This window comes from Talpa occidentalis, unplaced genomic scaffold, assembly GCF_014898055.3.
Source record: "Talpa occidentalis isolate TD23 unplaced genomic scaffold, MPIMG_talOcc4v2.1 talOcc4.7, whole genome shotgun sequence".
NCBI lineage: Eukaryota > Metazoa > Chordata > Mammalia > Eulipotyphla > Talpidae > Talpa > Talpa occidentalis.
In genome coordinates, this window is record NW_023605083.1 from 99,131,700 (window position 1) to 99,155,508 (window position 23,809).

Consider the following 23,809-nt stretch of genomic DNA (forward strand, 5'->3'; position numbering starts at 1 on the left):
ATATAAATAAATCTTTAAAAAAAAAAAAAAAAAAAAACAACCCTTAAAAGCTGACCATAGATCTGTGACCTTCAGAGTAGGAAGGAGGGGAAAGGAGTGCACCAGAGACAGGGGTGGGGAGGAGCACAATGGACGATGGTAGAGGGCTGCACGGATGCTTTGGTGATGGAGAGCTATGGTGGCCACACCTGAGGGGAGAAATCCTACATTGTCAAAATATTAACAAGGGTGTAAAACAATGGTGCTTCATTAAAAGCAAGCAAATAAATTTATAACAAAACAAAAACACTTGCTTTAGATGAGCCAATTGTGTAAGAGGATGCATGCAGTGGGAACACGCCTACTCACTACATAGGGACTTAAACAAAAGCAAAACCCCCATGTGATAGAAAGCAAAAACTGAGAAAATCTTCTAGGCTAAGAATTTAAAATGAAAAAGCATGCTTAGAGAAAACTGATGAATACTACACTCTTTTGCTAGATAAAAGGATTTACAGTTGGAAAAAAATTATGATTAAAAAAGTGTCTCCAAAAGGTTGTATTTGAGGTTCCAAACTCAGAATGTTATTAAAGTTCATGCCAATTGTATCAAATATCACATATTTATTTTGAAGCAGAATATATCAGTAGACAAGGAGATATTTAGTTTAACTAGAAATTATAATGTACAATTTAATATACTAAATGAAAATTCCATACTGAAGTTTTTTCTAAAATGGATTATGGCTGATTAGTTGGCTAGAGCCATGTTTGTGTAGCTTTGTCTAGTTTAGTTCAATACCTCATACTTCAGACAGCCTTAATGGAACAGATTCTTTCAGCAAAGCTGATAATACACTCTGTAAAGTGAATGACATTCTCTCACTTAGTGGGCTGAGTCTGCCTCAAACGAGGCAGAGGGGCAGAGGGGCAGAGGATGGTGGAGTCACACTGCACTGCCAGCAGGGGGCTCTTCTTTAGCACTTCCCACTTGGCTGAAGTATCTCAGGTGTGGCCGCTTTCAGGAGAGTCTTCCCATGTCCTCCATACCTTTCAGCATGGTCAACTGCTACGGCTTACACACTTCTCCAAACTTCTCCAAGAGATGCACCATCAGTCCTGTGAGGTGCTTGGGGTCCAAAGTCCATGACAGGAAATGGCATCACCACTTTAAGTTCTGTAGGCTGAACTTATTCAGAAAGTGCTCTCTCTAAAGTTTAAAAAAGTGACATTTACTTGCATTGTGCTACAGAAATAAGAAACATAAAAGATTTGTTCTTGGAGGTCTATTAACTTATAACTTGAGAGTCCTGAGTTAGGATACTTTAAAAATACTTTAATTATAGCATTTAATAAGATGCAGAATTCTACAATTTCTACACCATTGAGAATAACAGGTGATACTTACAGGAAACTGGTAACTGTTTTCTAGGAAGCCCTAAGATTTACATGATGCTCTGAGTGGACACAGAGAGAATTGTGGATAGTCACAAGATACTGCCACAAACTTAACACGAGACAGTATGCGGAAGAGATGAGAACGGAGGAAGAGCACTGGTGGGATGGGCCAACTTCTAGAGGCCAGACCTCAAGTCCCAGGGGGTCAGGGAAGGTACCCCCACCACAAACACTGTTCTAGTGCCTTATGGGGAACTGGGAAGATCTAGCCTCACCCCTGGGCTGCAGGGGACTGCTGCGCAGTGTTGAGCTCTTGAAAGTTTCAGAGGGTGATGGCGGCAGCAGCAGAGGAAAGGTGTGCCATGTTCCTTGAAGTAGAGTGAAAAAGTCATCAAATAGGTTCTAAGACCCCTTTATGATGCCCCAAAGAACTCGAGTTTAGCTTAATATACTCTCCTCCCCTAGTTCAAATTTCTAAGATTGGGGTAACACAATCTGGAATGGGTTCTGTGAGTATCCTCACTATCAGGGAGTGTTGGGATTTGGTTGAAATGTCAACTTTAATAAAAGTGATTGGTAATGACTTTCAGGTTTGATTACAGTGCTTGCATATTTTCTTAGGATTTTAAAATCGTTGGCTCATTAACCATTTAATAGAGGAATAATTCAGTAGAGGCAAGTAGGAGGTTGAACAGGATCATTCTTCAGTAGTATACTACCTGGAGAGAGAAGAGGATCCAGATTACTCTGCTAGTTTAAAAATCCACTCACCCAGCACTGGAACATGAACTTAGACTCAGGACACTAACAAATACAGTGTCTTAAGAGACTCTGCATACACTGTATTAAGGCCTATGTATTCTTAAGAGATCTAAGTGTAGTTTGGGCTGAAGATAAATGATTATGCCCCTCAAACAACAAAAACAAGACAAGTAGTGATGGAGACTGTATCTGTACACTATCAATGAGACAATATCAGAGCAGAGAGAGGAATGGAAACTATTAATTTACTATCCTAGCACTGGAAGCAGAAGCCCTACATGGAATCTGCAAAGTGATCATTCTGTTCCTAAAATTCCATAATAGTACTGAAATTAATCTATGTCTACTAAGCTGAAGAGGTGCTGCTACAACCTCAAAAAGTTCAAAGTCATATTTAATTTTCAAAGGCCTACTGACATTCATCAATTTTAATATTTTGTATTTCTTAACCTTTTAACAACTGTATCTCCTACAATGTTTTCTAGCATGTACTAAGCTTTACTGGGACTTGGGTTTGTGTGTGTCTATGTGTGTGTATACAGTAGCAATGCACATGTACATTTTGAATGCATACAGAAAGTTTCTCCCCACTCAGATTCTAATATGCCCCTTTTAGATTGATAATCACTACTTTAACTTCCCATTTTAAAATGTTCTAAAGTCACTGTTTACTTTTACAAAGTAATAAAATCAAATCCAAGCATCTAACAAAATAAGCGCAAAAGAAGTAACTTCAGAAAGGTGTTTGCAATTACCATAAATAAGGGCTCCTCAAGTAAATATACAACATAGCCTCAGATTCATTTATCCAAAACAAAAGATGATTTCATAAAAAGAGGACAAAAGTTGGGCCTCCCTGGTGGCGCAAGGAGTTAAGATGCAACCTATGAAGCTGTCCGCATCCACTGCAGCATGAGTTCGATCCCTGGCCAGGGAGATACCCACACGGCAGAGCAGACCTCTCCTGACTTGCCTGCTGCTCCCCTCAGCTGTGTATTTCAGTCAATCTACCTGTTCTGTTCCCCACTCTGTCTCTGGTGAACCCTCTCACCCACCCCCCACACCTCTGGCCTGTACCCCAGCTCTTGTATGCATAAATAAATAAATCTTAAAAAAAAAAAAAAAAAGAGGACAAAAGTACAGAGAAAAGAACTGAAAAGCAGCAAAGAGGAAAAGAAAACCAAAACTTTATCTAGGCACAATGAATCCAAAACAATCTGAACATCAGTTCACAGTAACGAGAAGCAGAGTTGGCAGTAACCTGGGAAATCACTGACACCTCCTTTCCTATTATGCAGAGGGGCCTCAGGACGGGCTCAGAAAAGGCCCTGCCTAGTCATCATTAAGTCAGTATCAGAGCTAAGAAGTTAGAGTCATGCTTTCTTGTTCTGTTAAATATTTTTATACCTTGCTGCTTCTCTAACAGAGAAAGGTTTGTCTGTCAAGCTGTTTTGGGAACTCTGGGCAGGCAACCTGGCCCCCTCAGTCTGTCTGGCAAGATGCATTGCACCTGAGGGAGCTTTGGTGGGACTGTGGCAAGCCAGGACAGCAGGCAGCCTCCAAATCTCCCAGGAGGCTAAGAAACCTTACCCCAGACACAAATATAATTATCAGGTTGGGGGATGGTGTCTTTGGAAAACAGCAAGTTAGGCAGATAATGACCACAGATCCAACTACACCTCCAACCTCAGGAAGACGGAAAAGTAAAAATAGCCCCTAAACTGCATACTATGCTTTGATTTGCATATGCATTTGATTTGCCACCATGAATTCCAAAGTCAAATTTTTAAAAACACAAACAAAACAACAAAAAGATTGGTGAATTATTCTCAAATTGTGAAACAGTTCAGGGCCTAAGTAGTGACTGCAGGTCTGTAGTCAGCCAGCACTTCCTTGGGGACACTGAGCAGACGGGGAGGACAAAAGGGCACTTATGACTACTCCTCTTCTAGAAAGGATGCATGCTGCACCAAGACCAGCTAAGCCATTACCTCTACACATTTCTTAGTTTCCAGCAATCTAGCCTCACCCTTTAAGAACTGTGGACAAGTAGTCTTAAGACTCTGATCTGCTGGGCCAAGGCCCAAAACGTCTGGAGATAAATAAGCTGAACATTATTTATTCAATACCCATAGGCCTACAATTGTAGAAAAACAAACAATTGAAAGAAAACATAACCCACCTTGCCTACTTATGGAAAGAAAACAAGGAGTTCCTACCTCACTCTTAACAGATAGAGCTGGCATCTGAATTTTCATCACTGTTTACTGGAAAACACAGTCTGTGAACAGCCAGAAAAATCAACAGGGCCTTTCTCCTCAGCACAGCTTGGTATTTCTGAGAAAACCCAAATGATTTCAAATGCGACTGGTATCTCCAGTTCCATGAAGCTGTGTTAATGTAACATAAGCCAACCCCCTTTCAAATTTTAAATACAGATATGAAGACAGCTATTTCTATGACACACGTGCATTGTGCCTCTCTGCCAAGTCTAGTCTTCATGATGGAGCCCATTTTTTAATGGACCATCTCAGTTGGCTGGCTATGAGTACATTATTATTCCCCATACCATCTCAGCTTTCCCTGGCTTGGATATTCTCCTCCCCCCAGACACACTACCCACCTTAGGAAAGCAGCTATCACAAGGGTCTCTTAGCCAGCCCATGTCTGTAATAACTAATTATCAAAGGCAAACATGGCAGTCAACTTGTCTGCATCACCACCACTATCGTCCAAGATTCTCTCCTCCACGGCATGCTCATTTCATGCACATTCAAGAACAGAACAGAAACTGAAACACCAATGGCAAAAGGATAAGTGGGTTAGATAGCTCCAAATTCTGCAAGCAACTTCTAGACCAAAGGTTGGCAAACTTTTTCATTAAAAAATTAGGCTTTGTAGGCCTAAATTCCCACAACTAACTCCCTTTTGCTATGTAACACAAAAGCAGTCAGAGATTATGAGTAAACAAATGGGTGTGACTGTGTCCCAAGAAGCTTCATGTATAGAAACAGTTGCTGGCCAGCAGGCAGCAGTTTGCCAACCTGGTCATAGCCTCGGAAAGTAAATGTAAAGACAGTGAATTCACAAAACGAAACGTGCCCCCACGAGGAGAAGCACATCGGGCAGGCCCAAAGATGGCGCTGCATGAGCAGTGGAGACTTACCTTGACAAGCACAGCGGCCACAATGCCCAGGAAAGTGAGTAACAGGAGACCGAGTTTTCCTTTGTTGAATCGTTTCAAGATGAAAAATTTTGCCCAATCCACCTTTGACTGGCTGTTGGGAGGATATCTGAGTTTGTTAGCACTTTCTCCCTTTAAACTTTTTACTAAACAGGGACGATGATGAGAAAAGGTATCAAAACTATGTTTTCCGTGATAAGCTCCCATCCCACTTGAACCTGAAATAAAAGGAACAGACAAAATAGGCTCCACTGTAGGTGACACAAGCTACACACTAGCAAAGGAATCCCACAGTTTCCCTGCTGCCTGGGATGCCCCGTGGAGCCTCCTGGCCAGCTCTATAAGAGACGCTTTTTAGGAATCGCTTCCCAGCATTCCAGTAAAGTGAAGACCTATCAAGTAGGATCGTTTCCAAGAGCAGCACGAGGAGCCACAGCTCTCTCTGGCATGGCTCTCCCTGATGCTGGCATTTAAAGGCATTCTATAAGTTAGTTTTCACCACAACCCTGCTGTGGAAAGCAGCATCATCCCCCAATGCTTTTTCCTCCAGAGAGGAAAAGAGAGCTTAACATGGTTGGATAAACCCACCCAAGTTATAAACACAAAGCCAGGTATGGCCTTTTACAACCTCTCCAGGTAGTTGAATTTCCTCACAGCCCACTCACCCCTTTCTTCTTCTAAGGTCCCAGAAATGACAACGTCCAGGACAGCAGGGCCTTGTAGCTGGTGACAGTAAACAATGTAAATCCCTGCCTTCTGAAAAAGCCATGTGCTGTGACAGTTTTCACGTCTCTAATCTATTTCGTGCGCTGGACAGAGGCATGTGTGTGGCCCAGTGGCAGAAGGCAGGGGCAACCTGGAGCTAGGCTGGGACCTCATTCAGGCAACAGTTGATGTTGCAGATAAATTGGCAATAAAATCTTATGCATTTTAGAAGAAAAATCTAAGCTACATGCCAAATTATTAATAGTGCTTATGCCTGGGAGATTCCCCTCTTTTTTACCACTTTTCCCCAAAAGGCCTATATTACATTTAGAAATAAAAAAAAAAGCATTTCATTTTGGGAAAAAAAAATGTAAAAACCCCTTTGACACAGCAGTTATAGTGCTGGACATTTTTCCTAAGGAAATAATCAGAAACTGCACAAAAGATATATAAGAACCATTATACCACAAAGACCTGAAATGAAAAAGCCTAATAATAGGACTCAGTTAAGAAAACATACTGCATTCATACAACAGAACAATACGCAGTTCCTAAAATCACAGATGTTGCATGTACTAATACGGGCCATGTCACAGGACACTCTCACAGGCAGGGCAGAAAACAAGACACAACAGGATACAGTTTTTGAATAAAATATTCACACGTATGTGAATATGTGATGCACATAGATGCAAGGATAAGAAATTTAAGAACATGTACCAAAAGTTATCTTTATAGTGGGGTTTTTTATGGGTAATCAATATTTTTATTCTTTGGACTCTTCTATCTTTTCTGAGGTTTCTTTAAAAACCTGTGTTCTTTTTGCATTTAGGGGGCAAAAGGTTTTCCTTTTGTTCTAAAAAAGAGTTAATGATGCCAAATGCTAACAAGTCATCAAGACAGCAACTGAACCAAGCAGGAACATCCAGCGGCTTGATGACAGCCCTCAGTGGCCATCTTGTGTAAAGGGATCCTCAGGGTACAGGATCTAACCAAATCTTTTAAAATTTGAGGCAGTGAAAGTACAGTAACTTCACCTAAATCCCACAAATCATCCTTACTTTGAGTCACCACCTCTCCTCCACATGCATTCAATCCATCAGCAAATCCTGTTGCTTGATACCACCCCTACCTACTAAATATCCACACCCCTACCACCACCCTAGTCCAAGCCATCACCAGCTCCAGTCAGGATCCTGCAATATCCCTTGACCTGCCTCTCCCCTCTTGGGCTTTACATATGCCAAGTACTGTGGTAGGTGCTGGTATTACATTTACATTCTAGAAAGAAACATGTGCCAATCATGCAATGTCAGCCAGGGATTATAGGACAAGGGCAAGCTTGCCTTAACCAAGAACAGGTGTTCCTGCCAAATTGGGCCACCATTTCACTCCCATGGAATACTTGATTTATGCTATTACAGAGGGAGAGAATAAAGCAGGAGCTTTTCAGACAGCCACTTTCATTATTTGCTTTTTGCTATGAGAATTTTCATACATTCCTAATTCTGTAATATCTCTATTCTTCAACAGGAAGCCTACCACCTAGGTTCCAAAGACAAAATAAAAAGTTGAGTCAATTATCTTAGATGTCAAAGAGGCAGGCAGGACACATCCCAAAGAGAGCAGCAGGAACCAGCCTGTGTTCACAGAGCTTCAGCAGAATGAATATTTGCCTGCCTTCTCTAGAAGAGTCTTATTCTCAAGCTGTGAAACAATTCAAGGACAGCCCTCTCCCTGCAGAGGGGGCAGGAATTGAGAGCTACTCTATGTTACCCAGGGTAGGCAGTACAGGGCAACTGCAAACCTTCACACTGCTGTCTGCGCCAATATTCTGGGTCTGTCATTCACTTTAAAAAAAAAAAGGGCTTTCCTGGTGGCGCAAGGGTTAAGAAGGGTTATGAAGCTAACCGCAGCCACTGCAGCAAGAGTTCGATCCCCGGCCAGTGAGCAACACACATGGCACAGCAGACCTCTCTTGCCTCGCCCACTGCTCCCCTCAGCAGTGTATTTCGGTCAATCTGCCTGTTCTGTTCCCTTCTGTCTCTGGTGAATCCTCTCACCCCCCGCACCTCTGGCCTGTACCCCAGTTCTTGTATGCATAAATAAATAAATCTTTAAAAAAAAATAAAGAGACAGGGGGACTTTACTTATTAATTTAAGACCTGAATGTTGGCCAGGAAAATCCCATAAATCTGGAAGCAGGACAACAAACAAGTAAGCCAGTGAAAAGAACAAAGTAATTATAAATCATGGTAAGTGCTGCTAAGGATGGAAAGTGGGTAGCAGGACAGGGATGAATCCCTCATCAGTAGGTCTGCTGGGCGGTAGGAAGACGACTTTAGGTGGGATTTCAGAGAAATCCCCTGTCAGGAAAGGGCAATCAAGCAGAGACCTGCAGAAGCAGCAACAGCAGCTTCCTCAACCACCTGGGCAAAAGATTTGTGCAATGGTGCCTCTGGGATGTTTTTGAAACATTGACTGCAAACTGGCAAGAGGACTACTCACCCACTCCTCCAAAGGGCAAAGAACTGAGTGTAAAGTGCATGATGACATCGTTGACCGTGACACCACCGCTCGACGTCTCATCAATCATGCGTTTGACAAGCTGAGGAACAGAATAAGGCTCCAGGTCAGCAGTGCCTGAGACGCTCACTGTGAGCTCTCCAGAAGGAACTCCTGGCTGTGTACATTTGCAAGCTATTTGGGCTTGTGGATATACTTGAGGCGAGACCTGTTTACTCAATCACCATGGGGAGCTGGGCTACCCAAAATGGCAGCCAAGGAAGTCTTCCTTTAAAATAAGGGGACAGTTCATTAACATTTCTGTCTCTGCTCTAAATTATGGCATATGATTAGTAGCTATCATTTAGCTTTATGAATCGCCAACAAAATTTGAGATTTCAGACTTCCTATTTCTGAAGACATGGTTGGCCTTGTATCTCAATAGGCACAATGTCCTTTCATCTGGCTGCTAACAAGCCCTGAGAGTCCTTTGTAGAGAGTGTCAAAGAGGACAATAGTCATCACAAGTGACCCAAATGCTGGGAGGCACTCCCCACTGCCTTGCACCCTGGCTGGCACATTTTAGGCTTCAGTGTCCCTACCTATTTTCTACGGTCACCTGAAATTCCAACCATTGTTTACTAATAACCCAGTCCTACTGGGCCCCAAACATTGGGATTAACTTCACATATCTGTTGCTATCTGTATCTCCATAGCATCACAAGCTCTAGAAGCTGCCATGTGATAGACTTTCTCTTCATTACAGTCAGAGACATTCCAGAACATGTTTGGTTTGTGGACTTATCAGACCTTAATTGGTGCCATCTTCCTCCTTCTAGTTTTCCCTTTCCCTTTCAGGAGCAGAGGGTTCCTGAACCTACCTACCTACCTTACCTTAAAGCCACTGTCCCTTAGCAGCAATCGGTCACTGTGATGTGAATGCATGCACCATGCAGTAAGTTGTGGTATGATGCAGCACAAGTTGCTAACCAGGCTGGTACAGTAATATGACTCTAACAACAAAGGAACCAACTGGAGAAGCTGAAGTCCTGGACATCACAACCACTTCCAGGATAGTCCCAGAAATCCCTGTTCCACACAGCCCCACCACAAAGGCTGTGAAAACTGTTACAGTAAGAGGGGAAGACTCTTACACAGGAATGCCCCGAGGAATAACATCAGGGAAGCTTCTAGTGCTGGTACACATAAGTCTTCCAATTATAGGGGAGGTGTTTATAAACCAAAAAACTTGTGATACCCACCCCTGAAGACTCAGACTAACCCCAGGGAGTATGGCAAAAGTTATCCTAATAACCCCAGGGCCTCGTTAACCAAGACAAGTCTGTAAGTTCAGCCTCACTTGATGGACTCTGGTATTACAAAAATAAATCATTTGCCTTACAGTAACTAAGGACATGATTTGTAACAGTGGCTTATGCTAATAAGCTATTCTCTTTAAGTTTACCTTATTGTTATGAGAAAACACATAGAAAGCCAGGGGCTTTTCACGTTCATTTATGAATTGTATGGCTTCATCTGCATTCTTCACAGGCACTATTGGAAGAATTGGTCCAAAAATTTCTTCTTGCATCACCTTGGTTTCAGGATTAACATCAGTAAGTATTGTTGGGGCTGAAAAAAAAACCCACAAAAAACAAGCAAGGTGAAAATGTAAAAGTAAACAACAGAAATACAAGATTCATCTTACATTTATTTTATCAGGTCATCTCCCTACTGGAAAAAAAGTCCTAAGTATGTGAATGAACTGTGCAAATTAAATTGGTCTCCAAGCACATGAGTAGGATCTCTGTGCAAGAAGGGGGTGATATATACATGGATATAGTCAATTCAGCACCCCTAAAATATTTACTACTTATCCCTTTACAGAAAGGAGCTTTGCACTATTTTATTGTTTTCTATATTCTCTGAGCTGGTATTTCTACCAGTCATAGATGACAGTAAAACCACTCAATATATATATATAATAATCATCTTTTTAGAAGTTTATAGACTGTATATAAAAAAGCAGTATTTAATAATTTTTCAAACATATAATATTTTATTTACTGTTAGTAAAGAGTGTTACTAAAAACTATCAAGCTGCCATTATCAAGCTGCCAGGTAAAGGTAAATTTCCATTACCTATGTAACGTGTGGCTTCGTCAGCCTCCCCACCAAAAGCTATCTTTTGTCCTTCAAGCAAACTTAATATCCTCTTAAAATGACGAAGATTGATGATCCTTTCATAATCAGGAGATTCTTTGATATTTTCTCCATAAAATTCCTGTTTAAAACAACAGCATGTAATTGTCACAAAAAGCCTGTATTTCTTTTTTTTTTTTTAGATTTATTTATTTATTTATACAAGGACCGGAGTATAGACCAGAAGCGCAGGAGGGTGAGAGGATTCACCAGAGACAGAGCGGGGAACAGAACAAGCAGACTGACAAAATACACTGGTGAGGGGAGCAGTGGGCACAACAGAAGAGGTCTGCTGTGCCATGTGGGACCCTCACTGGCCAGCCAGCCGGGATCAAACCGGTGCTGCAGAGGCTGTGGACAGCTTCACAGTGCAGCGCTCAACCGCCTGTGCCACCAGGGGAGGCCCAAAAGGCCTGTATTTCAATTTAATAAGTACAAAACCTACTCACTTTCCCAAAACGATCTGGTTTATATCCTCATAGGAGCCAACACCCCACTCCCCAAAGACTGTTAAGAGGAGCAAAATCATGCTAAGTCTGAGCATTTTGGCAGGTCAAGGATACAAATAAAGAGCACACACAAGTCCATCATTTTTCAGTTCCAGGGGGGTCATATGGGTCCCCTGGGGTGAATGTGAGAAGATGTGGGGTAGATCTGCCCTCTCCTGAAATGAGCTGGGGAGTAGCAGCAGACATCTTATGGTGCAAAGCCTAAAATATTGACTACTTATCCCTTATAGGAAGAGTTCTGAGCTTTACATTGTCTTCTATCTTCTCTGGGTTGTTTTTTCTACCAGTTATAGATGATAGCAAAGCCACTCAAAAAATTCAAAATACAGTTTGCTAAGTTAACCACCATAAAAGAACTCCCGAAGTCACACAATGCTTCTTCTGTACAACAAACACAAAATACTGAATGGCTACAATATTGCAAAGCCTTGTCAGAGCTCCTAATTTACTCTCAAATCAAAATGAACATCACTCACTCACCTGCCACCAACAGCCTCAAATCCACATGGTTAAGACTCACCAGGATTTGAGGAGAGTCTTTACGCCTACATCCTTCTTAAGAGATGTACAATTCCCACATTAAGACCCTTAGCACCTCATGCCCCAGTGACCCAGCCTGGAGTACTCTACTTTCCTAATATACAACTTCATTCTCTGATCGTATTGGCTACTCTCAGTGTTCTTGATCCCTTCCTTCTGTGTTTAATTAGCACCGGTTGAGTAAACAATGATAGTTCCAATAATTTCTTCACCCAGGGGGTTTAAGGACTGTCCCCCTGCCCCCGCCAATGAACTCATTCACACTGGTGGGTCCCATTCCTTTCTTCCAATTAAAATCCCAGATGTCTTCAAGGCTTAACTCAGGACACTACCATGCAGTCTTCCTTTACTTCCTTATTAAACATCTTCAAACACCATGAAAGATTGATAACCATGTCAAGAATATACTAGAAACAGATATTTAATTAACTCACTTCTCCAAATCACTGACCTTCCTAAACCCTCTACCTACATAACAACTGACCTCACAGCAATGGCCAAAATATTGGGTTGTCAGAAAAGTCATGATGTATTTTTTCTATGCAAAAACGTGTCATGACTTTTCTGACAACCCAATACCAAGGGGCCTGATTATACCTCAAAGGATTGACAACATTCTCTCAAGACAAAACCCATGCTTAAATATTTTCAACCATATGCCACAACTAGTCAGTTGTTACATCAATCAACTAGACAGTTCAAGTGGTTTAAACACAGACTAACCTCATTCCCAACAGACATCTTATGAAAAGTATACAGAGCATTTTTAAATAGCCAATAAATTCAGTCACATATGCTACTGGAATTTTCCTGGGGGGTGGATAAGGGAACAGAGATGCTCTCTGCAAATAGTTAGTCGGACTTCATATCTTAATGAAACCAAGGAATGAAATGTGTCAAATACAAACCTGCACAGTCTCCTTAATCTTCTGTACGATTTGACTCTGGAGAGATGGTTCACAGAGAATGTAGTCGGGAGCAATGCAGGTTTGACCACAATTCAAGTACTTCCCCCATGTTATGCGTCTGAGGTGAGGAAGAGAAAACCCAAATAACTATGTAACTCAGTCGACTATTTACTTATCACATACCGTTATATAGTTTGAAAGTTTCACAAGTAGCAAGATTACTTGGTAATCTTTATAATAAATAAAATACTTAAAAAAGCTTATCTCTAAATCAGTTGGTTGAACCTTAGAATGCATTTTTCAACTGACGTAAAATATTCTAAGGAGCAGGGAAGTTCTCACTCCATGTACAAGAAATAGTACTTTATAAGCACTGTAGCCCATGACTACTGCAGGAAAAGAGAAACAGTCTCCCAACACCCTCCTTCTCCTCCAGCTCCATCAAGAGAATACTCTGGGGGGACTTAGAGTATGGTGGCACAGGGGTTAAAGACAGTGCTATCAAGTTATCACCAGCCACTGCAGCACGAGTTTGAAACCTGGCCAGGGAGCTAACCCACTGGCACAGCAGACCTCTCCTGTCTTGCCCGCTGCTCCCTTTAGCAGTGTATTTCAGTAGATCTCCCTGTTCAGTTCCCTACTCTCTCTGGTGAATTCTCTCAACTGCCCCTGCCCCTGCACCTCTGGCTTACACCCCAGTTCTTGTATGCATAAATAAATAAATCTTTTAAAAAAAAAATCACATTATAAAAAAGAGAGAAAGAATACTCTGGATGCCAGGAGTTCCACACAGCTCTGCCTGTGCTGGTTGTGGCTTTAGATAATGCTAGCAAGATGTTCAGGTGTAAAGCAGAACAGCAGTCAGTCTCTAAGATCACCCTCTTCTAGGTGGAGCCCCTCCCCGCTTTGGGAAGTCATTCTCACATATGGAATGACACACATGGCCTGAAAACTCATTATCTGAGGGTCTCATTGTAAGAGCAACAGTGAGGAGCAAGCTCGGAGCCAGTGCTGGTGCTCATAACCTACTCTATGATAGAAGGTAGAGCTTTCTAGATTCTACCTCTGAGGTCAATTTGGTGGTAGAAGGTAGAGCTTTTCAAATTCCACCTGCCAAGTAGTGGCCAATAGGAAAAGGGGCAGAGCTGAGGCTGTTGGCAGTTAAAGCGCTGAGATTCTTTATCAGAAAAACTGAGGAGGTTTTTGGGCAATTAAACTGCTAGGGCTTTTGACCAGTTAAACTGTGGGACTTTTGGCAGGTAAGCTGCTAGGTTTCTGATGGTTAAACTGCCATCTGTGGAGAAGCCTCCAGCTTGCCATGTACAGCTTCTGTTTGTATCTCAGTCAATGCTCAGTGGACACCGTCTCGGGGAGGACAGACAGCACCTGGTCACTTGCCAGCCTGTGAATACTCTTCCCTATCCCTTTTTCGCACTCCCTGTGTAAATTGATCCTGTTACTATTGTTTCACATGTGCCTGCTTTGCGTCATAAGCACATGGCTGAGGACCCATCAACCTAGTGATCACCCCCTGGATTTGCTGGAATTTCATCATGCTTTGGCAATTATACTTCTACTTATTATGGCAACCTGGACCTTGACCTAACTCCCTATATGTCCTCTTTGCTCCCCACCTCTGAAGGGGAGAAAAAGCTATACACACAGTCAATTCTGGGTTTTGTCACTTCCTGGTAACTAAACCTGATTTAGCAGAGAACATGAAATCTTCTGCTTTCTGGTTCCCAGGTGCAAGATGTTATTCTCAGATAAAATAAGAGTAATATGGTTTTATCAACAAGGAAATTCAGTTAAGAAAGCAATATAATGTTCATGCTGTTAGGAACTTAAAGATTTTGTTAGGCATTATCTACTTTAGGCATTTTCTTTGCATTATCTACTTCCTGTTTCATCTGCCAGCATAACCATACAATTTCTCACCAGATCTGTAATTTAGAAGAGACAAATCATTTTCATAACACCTAAGGAAAGCCACATTATCTCAAGACCTACTGTACATTTTTTTCAGACAATGGAACCACGAGACAATTTGTGAAAGAATTCTGTTACACTTGAGAACACTAACCATGAAAACTTAAGAACACATAGGGTTCAATTGCAAAGAGAACACACTGACCTGTTGGGAAACTCTCCACTGTGCTCAGAAAACACCAGATAACCAAAGGGCGAATCTCACCTGCAGGCAATGTCCAAGTCACAATCTTTGTCAACATAACATGGACTCTTCCCTCCCAGTTCAAGAGTCACAGGGGTCAGATGCTTGGCGGCAGCTTCCATGACAATTTTTCCAACTGTAGTGCTTCCAGTATAGAAAATGTGGTCAAATCGCTGCCTCAGGAGCTGTGTGGTTTCCTCAACACCACCATTAATAACAACATACAGATCCTGAAAAAAGAAAAACATAAACACTACTAGCAGAGCTAAACTAACCCTACTACTTAACATGAACAATTTCTTCCCCATAGACATGTACTATGCAGGAAAACATGGAGACCGGGCCCTGTGAGGACAGAAGAGGAAGCTGACTGAGGACAAGCTGGGAATACTTTCAGTGTCTAATGGCATCTGAGAAACAACAAGTGACCTAGAGAGCCCAATGTTTTCCAATGAGCTCAGCGGTGAAAACAAAAAGGAGAACAATGGTTGAATATGACCAGGGAAACGTATGAAATTAAGGATGGGGATGGAAGCTGAGGATACTGGTGCAAAGGTGGCCATAATCAATGACCACAAGATAAGTCCCAGATGAACATCTTAATCTGAACATTTTCTCTATACACAAGACAGCTTGGGACTTAGTCTATAGCAGAAACTAACTAAGTATTTGCTAAGTAAGTGCTCAGCAATGAGCAAGAGCACTCACTTTGGAAGTCAGATCTGGATTGAATCTGGGCTGTTACTCACTAGCTTCTGTGACCTTCAGCAATCTACTGAGTATCTCTGAGCCTCAGTTTCCTTATCTATTATTGCTTTGGACTGAACCTTTGCATGCCCTTTTATGAAAGAGAAATCTTGGGTAATAACAGCATGAAAAAAATGATGGAGAATAGATGGCAAGGAAGGAAGACAGAGGGAATGTCCAGAAGATTCTGAGGTTAAAAAACAAACAATAAGAAACAAAGGATTCTGAGGTGTGGCAGGAAGTAAAAGTTGGCTTTGTAGACTCATGTTTCCATTTGACTTCCTACTAGTTAGGAGGGCTCATTCTCTTCATAGTTCAACTGCCCAACAGAGGTTTCAAGTTTTAACTTGCATATGGCTTAATCTACAGAGCATATGTGAGTGGGTCCCCAACAACCTAAGTGAGATGGTGCAAGCATTATTATCCCCATATGGACAATGAATAAAGAATTTACCCTTGATGATGGGCAAAGCAGGACCTTTAAATCTCTATTCCTAATCCTACTCAACCCAGGACATCTCACTGTCTTCATCATCCTTCTGAACTAGATACAACAGCTACTAGAACAATTAGTAAAATTGTTTTGTGAGCTGCCTTAACAGTGATAAGACAACAGAGACCATTATTATTCTAAGAGCCAGACTTGGCGTCTAGACTATTACAAATTAATGTGTACAATTTCAGGTATGAAATTTTAAAGTTGCCTTTCAATGAAAGCTAAATGAAGAGTCTTGCTTGCAGCAATTTCATGTAAAACTAAGTAGTCCCAACTTGATGGGGGCATCATAAACTTCATCCCTAGAAGGGCATGAAACTATCTGATTTGGGCAGAGATGAGCCACCCTATGGATGAGATCATATCCTTTGTTCAGCTTTTGATACTCTTTAATACCAGCACCTTAATACTAAGTGAAAGAGGCCATTTTCTTTCTGTAATTCTCATGCTAACAAACACGCCCACTTTAAAAGCAGAAGTGTTCTTATATAACCAAACCCCATTTTGACAAGAGGTTATCAGTATCCAATACAGTACCAATTCTCATTAAATAATTCACTTCATGAATAGACCTAAAATTATGTTAGCTCAAACAATGGTTACTCCAAAATGACAAACAGCAGAAGAGGATGCCTGTGGTAAAATAGCAGGTGTTCCTTTGAAGCCCTGGGCCTAAATATATTGTGTAACCATAACAGTTGAGCCATTCCACAGTTTATTTTGGAGCTTAAAGTCTTTGAACTAAGTCAATACAGGCTTAATGGAATGAAACCAAATCCCCAAGTAGTCAGTGACATGGAAAAATACGAAGATCAAATGTGTGTTCCCCACAATAAATAGGCATGTTGAATCGAGAAGCTCTTACCTGATCTATATATTGAGGGAGGAGCTTAGCCAAGATATTGGCTGTATTTTCACTTAGTTCAGAAGGCTTGATAATCACAGCATTTCCTAAACAAAGCAAAAAGCAGAACAGTATCATCTAAAACTTGAATAACTTCAATAGTGACCAAAACATTGTTCGTGTGAGAAGTATAGGCAGGGTAAACACTCCAATTATTTCTCCAGTTCTGAATTCTGCTCATCCTCAAAATAAACATAAAAGCTCATCTTACTTTCTCTTCCTTTTTACTTTTTCTCATTATCTTCAAGTCATTAACAACAGGCTCTATCAGTCTCACCAGTCCTCCAGTTTTCTCTCACTTTTCTCATCTGTCCTTGGAAGGATCGGGCAAACAAGTTATGTCAAGATCAAACTGTTGATCTGGATCTCAAAGAAGTGACAAAATAATCTCTTGGCAATTTCTATATAGTCAACCTAGCATTATCCCCTTCTTTGAATGAGGAAACCAGTCAATCAGAACTGGCAACTGAAACCACATTAGACTATGAATGCCTGACTCCAAATATCTGGACTCAGATGCCTCTATACTCTCACAAGTTCATTCCCTGTGTGCTTCAAAAAATAGTCACCACACAAATCTCCTCTAGAGTCCATTTTAAAAAATATTCATGCTGGGGGCCTCCCTGGTGGCACAAGGCGTTAAGACACAACCCATGAAGCTGTCCGCAGTCTCTGCAGCATGAGTTCAATCCCCAGGCGGCCAGGGAGCAACCCACATGGCGTAGCAGACCTCTCCTGACTCACCCGCTGCTCCCCTCAGTGTATTTCTGTCAATCTGCCTGTTATGTTCCCCTCTGTCTCTGGTGAATCCCCTCACCCCCTGCACCTCTGGCCTGTACCCCAGCTCTTGTATGCATAAATAAATAAATCTTTAAAAATATAATAAAATAAAAAATATTCATAAATTCTCAATACATTGCCAATGTAAACCCAGGCAAACATCACTATCCTTAATTTACAACCAATGAGAGGGTAAGTCCCAATAAAAAGATATAAAGATATATGCTAACACCAGACCTGCAGCAATGGCTCCTATCAGAGGCTGAATGACAAGAACAAGGGGATAGTTCCAAGCTCCAATAATTAGTACAACTCCCAGGGGCTCTGGTTGAACATAAGCCTCATCCATCATCGTGAGCAGGTTCTTCTTAGCTGGTTCAGCAGTAACCCATTCAGGAAGCTTCTCCATGACAAGATCAATTTCTCCAAGGATGGTAATAATTTCATGACTGTATGCATTGAATTCACTCTGTTATTAAAGAATCACAGTTAACCTTGCAGAAGTGTGACACACTAAGCTCTAAACATCTAGGACCTCAGGGCAAGTACATCTACAGTGACAATTGGCATTATCAGACTGGCTGGTCTGATATTCAGATTCCTTCTGCAACCTCCAAATCCTCAATAAGGACATGTTAACTCCCAAATATATTTAATTCCTCCAATACCCTTCTGACACAAACCATTTAAGCTAGACTTAAATGTTGCCTCTTACTGGAAGAGTTCCCTGATGGATAGTGGTCTGCCTTGATCATACCTTATAAACCATAGTAACTGTGCTTTTGATTTGTATCTTAGTATTTCACCCACAATATACTATTTTTTAATTATATTCACATTTTATGCATGTTTTGCTTAATTGCTATGTATGTTTTGTTTCCCAAATAAATTTTAAAACTTCAGGGGCAAGAAATTTACTATATTTCTTCAGTGATCCCATATATACACATATTCACACAAACAATCTGACACTTATAGAACAAATGATTCAAACTTCTTAAGTATCTTACTTTTATCACTTCCTCTTCAAAAGTGATATAAAGGAAATTTTATAGTTAACCAATGTTATTACTGATACTGAAGTTACTACTCTGATTGGGGAGTAGTAGGGAAGAGAGACTGGCAAAGCCAGAGCAAGGCCTTATTATTCTTGGAACGAAAATTAAAAACAGGGCCTTCCTGGTGGCACAGGGGTTAAGCACAGCACTATGAAGCTGTCAGCAGTCTCTGAAGCACAAGTTCGATCCCCTGGGTCCAGGGAGGTACCCATAGGGTACAGCCTGGTTCCCTGGCTGCTCCCCTCAGCAGTGCAGTTCAGTCAGTCTGCCTGTTCTGTTTCCCTGCTCTGTCTCTGGTGAATCGTCTCACCCCTAGCACCTCTGGCCTGTACCCCAGTTCTTGTATGCATAAATAATCTTTTTTAAAAATTGCAAAAAAAAAAATAAAAACAACGATAATATAGCTAAATATATTTATATCGTAAACACTACGTCAAACCTCGCTACTCATAGCATGGTTCCAAAACAGGTAGCCTGGTACCACCTGGGAGCTCGTTAGAAATTTAGAATCTCAGACTCCTTTCCCAGCCCAAGTGAAGCATAATTTGCAATTTAACAAGATCTCCAAATGATTCCCCAGCTCACTATAGTTTGCGGAGCACTGAGCTAAAACAAAACAATGAAGGGAAATTTGGGAGCAACAATGACAACCCAAAAAACCCCTCTGTCTACAAAAGCAAAAATAAAGTTAAAAGGCAATAAATAGACCCGGAGAAAATTATCCGCAATATATTAAATTACAGTAACCCAGAATAAACAAAATTCCTCCAAATAAGGAAAAGGGTCATAGATGCAACAGAAAAACAGGCCAGAGCACAAAAAGTAATTCACACGAAGAGGAATTCCCGGGCCAGAAACATGCACTTCTGTGTCTGCCAGAAGAAACACGCACAACAGGACTGGCTAAGCAAGGTAAGATGATCGGCCAAGCCAGGGGAAACGTGTGCTTTAATCCGCACTGTTCTATATAATACTCCCACAATGCTTGCATAATCAAAAAATTTAAAAATGCAAAAGCTCAAGGGGAATGCGGTCCTCAAGTGGGGCGTGGGGGTGGTGCAGGCTCCTCCCCCGCGCGCGTACTTTGCACAGATCAGCACCGACAGCCGCCAGGATGTCCTTCTCGCGCTCCTGCATCATCCTCCGCAGGGCCTCGAGCTGCTGCAGCCGGAATCCCAGGGGGCGCGACCGGCCCGACCGGAACGCGTCTCGAACCCGCTGGACTTCGCGCTCCATGGCCTTGTCCTAAGGCGAAAGGGGAAATCGGGAGGCGCCGCCCGGCAGCGGCGGGCGTGATGAAGGCCCGCGCGGGCGGGGACCCTCTTCTCCATCATCCCTCCCGCCGGCGGACCCCCACCGCCGACCCCGAGCGGTACCTGGCTGGCGAGCTTTCGGCGCCGTCGCGTCCTCTACAACCGCCGGCCTCCAACTGCCCGATCCCGACGCCGCGGGGTCGGCCTCGACCCGGAGCCACGCGCCGATTGGCCGGGGCTTGTCACGAGACACCCACGGCGCGGGGTGGGGACACCCTGGCCCCGCCTGCGCAGCAGCCGCCCTCTCCCTGACTTCTGACGGCTGCGGGGACCAGGGGTCTGTGGCCCGGGGAGGCTGCGCGGGGTGGGGTCGCGGTGCGTCCGGGCCCGAGGAACGAGCTGGTGAGAGGAGCCTCCGGGTGGTTCCAGGACCCGGGGTGAGGCGTCCCCGAGAAGTGCGTGGAGAACGAAAGGCTGAGGCGCTGAAGAAAACAAAACGACAGTCAAAAAGCTCCCGATAGCCTGAGGAAGCGCGGCCCTAGCTCAGAGATGCTCGGGAAAGGGCTCGTCCTCCCTCCTCCAGCCTGTAGTAATCAGACGTGGCAAAACAAACACCAGGGAGACCCGGGGCCACCTAAGGCGCAGGGCGTTGCCTCTGCGAATGTGGAGCGAGGGCGCCATCATCCAGCGCTGTCTAATCTCTGGGGCCCCGAAGCTGACGAAGCTGACGCCTCTCCTCCTCCGGGTCAGCCGCCCCAGCTCCTTCCCGCACTCTCAGTTGCCCCCTCTTGAAGCAGCATGGGTAGATTTCAAGACTCTCCTCCCTAAACAAAGGGGAAGATAAACAGCTGGGACTACAACAAACTGAAAAGCTTCTGTACAGCAGAAGAGACTGTAATCTAAAGGAAGAGCCATCCTGCTGAATGGGAGAGCGTATTTGCACACTATGCAACAGGTAAGGAACAGATACCTAAGATCTGCAAAAGAACTTACGCCAAGCAAACAACCCAGTCAAAAAATGGGCAGTACTAAAAAGACACCTCTCCTAAGAAGAAATGCAAATGGACAAACTGTTCACCGTCACATGATCAGGGAAATGCAAATCAAAACTGTAACAGGGTGGTCCCCAGGAAAGGGGGAGGTTCCCTGCCCCACCCAAGGGAGGGTGGAGCTGAGCAGGAAGAGGAGAAGCAGCAGAAGAGACTGAGGAAGGAAGCAGGATGGAGCCAGGAGACCTGGAGGAGGCGCATGGAGCCTAGAGACACGTGAAGAAACTGTGCTTGTCTTTTGGTCGTGGACTGGGTGACACAGATGTGGGTGAGACCCGTGGGGAGGTGACAATGGCAGCTTTTATCTTGATGTTGATTTTGCTCTTTTCCTTCTGGACTTGTCCGGTTGTTTGTGACCCTTTTCTGTGGGTCCCCACTGGAAGATGCTTTAGACTTTTAGCAGGCTTTGGGGCCTTGTTCTGGGCCGATCCCATATGGATGGACTTTTACCCACGAGGGGATGGGTAACTTTGGGTGCTTCATTTAGAAACTAGATTCTTTGCCTTACCTGTATTGTTTCCTAATTAAAGTTCCTTCCCATTAAAGTTTCATATGTTTTGTGTTGATGCGGCGGATGGCAGAACCCATTTAGAATAGGCAGGTTTGCGGGGCTTGGGCTGCCCCTCTCCCTGTCCTATAACAAAACCACAATTAAATACGACCTGACACCAGTGAGAATAACTCACATTAAAAAAAAACAAACAGGGCCTCCCCGGTGGCGCAGAGGTTGAGCGCTGGGTTGCGAAGCTGCCCGCAGCCTCTGCAGCGCCGGTTTGATCCCCGGCTGCTCCCCAGCCACCGGAGGAGGGTCCCACATGGCGCGCAGACCTCTCCTGCCGCCCGCTGCTCCCCTCAGCAGTGTACTTCGGTCCTTCTGCCTGCTCTGCTCCCCGCTCTGGCTCTGGTGAATTCTCTCACCCTCCCATGCTTCTGACTGTACCCAGTGCTTGTATAAATAAATAAAAATAAATCTGTAAAAAACAAACAAAAAACTGGAAACAACAGATACTGGCAAGGATGTGGAGAAAAAGGAACCCTATTACACTGATGGTGGGAATGTAAACTGGTCCAGCCACTCTGAGAAGCTGTGTGGAGTTTCCTCAGAACACTAAAAATAGGGCCTCCCTGGTGGCGCAAGGCTTTGAGAGACAACCTATGAAGCTGTCCACAGCCACTGCAGCAGGGTTCCATCCCTGGCCAGAGGGCAACCCACATGGTGCAGCAGATCTCTCCTGATTCACCCGCTGCTACCCTCAGCAGTGTATTTCAGTTGATCTGCCTGTTCTGTTCCCCACTGTCTCTGGTGAATCCTCTCACCTCCGTGCCTCTGGCCTGTACCCCAGTTCTTGTATGCATAAATAAATAAATCTGTAAAAAAAAAAAAAACCACTAAAAATAGATCTGCCATATGATCCAGTGATGGCACTCCTTGGAGTCTACACAAAAACACTAATTTGAAAGGAAACCTTCACTCCTGTGTTTGTTGCAGCACTATTTACAATAGCCAAGATATGGAAACAATGCAAATGCCCCAAAACAGATGAATGGATCAAAAAGTTATGGTCATCTACACAATGGAATGCTACTTACTGATCACAAAAGACAGACTCATGCCACTTGTGGCAGCATGGATGGAACTGAAAGGGATTATGCTAACCAAAATAAGCCAGAAGAAAAAAGATAAATGTCAGATGGTTTCACTTATGTATAGAATATGGAGAAACTGAATAAAAGGTCAAGAAAAAAAGACAAAACTTGCAGCCTGACCATAGATCTTTGCCATACAGCAAGGAAGGGTGAGTAAGTAGGTCAAAACAGGAGGGAAGAACACCAGGGAATATGGTGATGGTTTACAGGTGATATGGTCGTAGGAGAACTATGGGTTATATATCTGAGGGAATAAATCAAATACTGTACAAAAATGAACAATGATGTTAAAAAGAAAAAAAAGGAGGGGGGTGTCCTCCCAGGTTAGTGCCCTGAGGGCAGGAAGCCATGCCTCCATTTGTCCTCGATGTTAGGCAGCAGTGTAGGAACATTATCATCGCCAATCCATCCATGGCTGCAGATCGCTCCCCAGCTACCATGTCAGTTTCTGCTCCTCTTTATAGCAGATTGGAAACTTACTCAACTCAGATTTTTCTCCCTATTTTTTGGTTGCCAAATGAAGTAATTCTCCTATCTCATTTTACTCATTTCAGAAATAGTTGATACAACTGACCATTGTTATAGTCTGGAGATCTTTTCTTGGCTTATTTCCCATTATGATGTAGTCTTCCTCTGCTTGTCTTTTTACCTCCCTGACTAAGTCCTCTGGGTTTTCTTTTGCTGAACCTTTCTCCCCTTTCTGGCCTCTTTAGTGTTCTGCTGTCCTAGGGCTTACTCCTAGGACCTCTTCTCTTTTCACAGTCACTCGCTCATCTATGATCCCTTGGATGGTGGTCAGAGAAGGCTTTAAATTCCATCTCCAGTCCCACTCTTACCTCTGAACTCCATGGATACATTCAACTACATCTTATTGATCACTGTTTGAATTTATAGTAGGAACCTTAAAGTTAACTTTAGATAAAATTATGGTTTATCCTCCATCGAACAACTAAAATGTACACCTTCTCCAGTGTCCCCCATCTCATTAAATAATAACACAGGAGGGTGTT

The 23,809-nt window shown here is 43.0% G+C and overlaps 1 protein-coding gene across 4 annotated transcripts; it reads right to left on the reverse strand.

Moving 5' to 3' along the window:
* Positions 1-588: 588 nt before the first annotated feature.
* On the reverse strand, positions 589-20,285 carry ALDH3A2 (aldehyde dehydrogenase 3 family member A2). 4 transcript variants are annotated; one of them, XM_037492395.2, is made up of 12 exons: positions 20,227-20,285; positions 19,934-20,095; positions 18,030-18,261; positions 16,974-17,059; positions 14,887-15,095; positions 12,693-12,810; positions 10,676-10,817; positions 9,999-10,165; positions 8,537-8,636; positions 5,306-5,541; positions 4,359-4,476; positions 1,174-1,189 (listed from the first exon to the last, which is right to left on the reverse strand). In XM_037492395.2, the coding sequence occupies exons 2-11, from the start codon at positions 20,084-20,086 to the stop codon at positions 4,366-4,368; spliced, it is 1,554 nt and encodes a 517-aa protein (XP_037348292.1). In that variant the 5' UTR covers positions 20,087-20,095; positions 20,227-20,285; the 3' UTR covers positions 1,174-1,189; positions 4,359-4,365. The 4 variants fall into 4 exon arrangements, with proteins under 4 accessions (XP_037348293.1, XP_037348292.1, XP_037348291.1 ...); XM_037492394.2 differs by lacking the exon at positions 1,174-1,189 and adding an exon at positions 1,924-2,096; XM_037492396.2 differs by lacking the exon at positions 4,359-4,476 and having other exon boundaries at positions 589-1,189.
* Positions 20,286-23,809: the final 3,524 nt, after the last annotated feature.

What these genes read in the sequence shown, in the direction of transcription:
- ALDH3A2 (XM_037492395.2), bottom strand. Translation starts at nt 20,086, where the DNA reads ATGGAGCGCGAAGTCCAGCGGGTTCGAGACGCGTTCCGGTCGGGCCGG. An exon ending in GATAGGAGCCATTGCTGCAG is followed by an intron (nt 17,060 to 18,029) that starts GTCTGGTGTTAG and finishes TGCTTTGTTTAG; the next exon opens with GAAATGCTGTGATTATCAAG. An exon ending in AGATTAAGGAGACTGTGCAG is followed by an intron (nt 10,818 to 12,692) that starts GTTTGTATTTGA and finishes TGTTTTAAACAG; the next exon opens with GAATTTTATGGAGAAAATAT.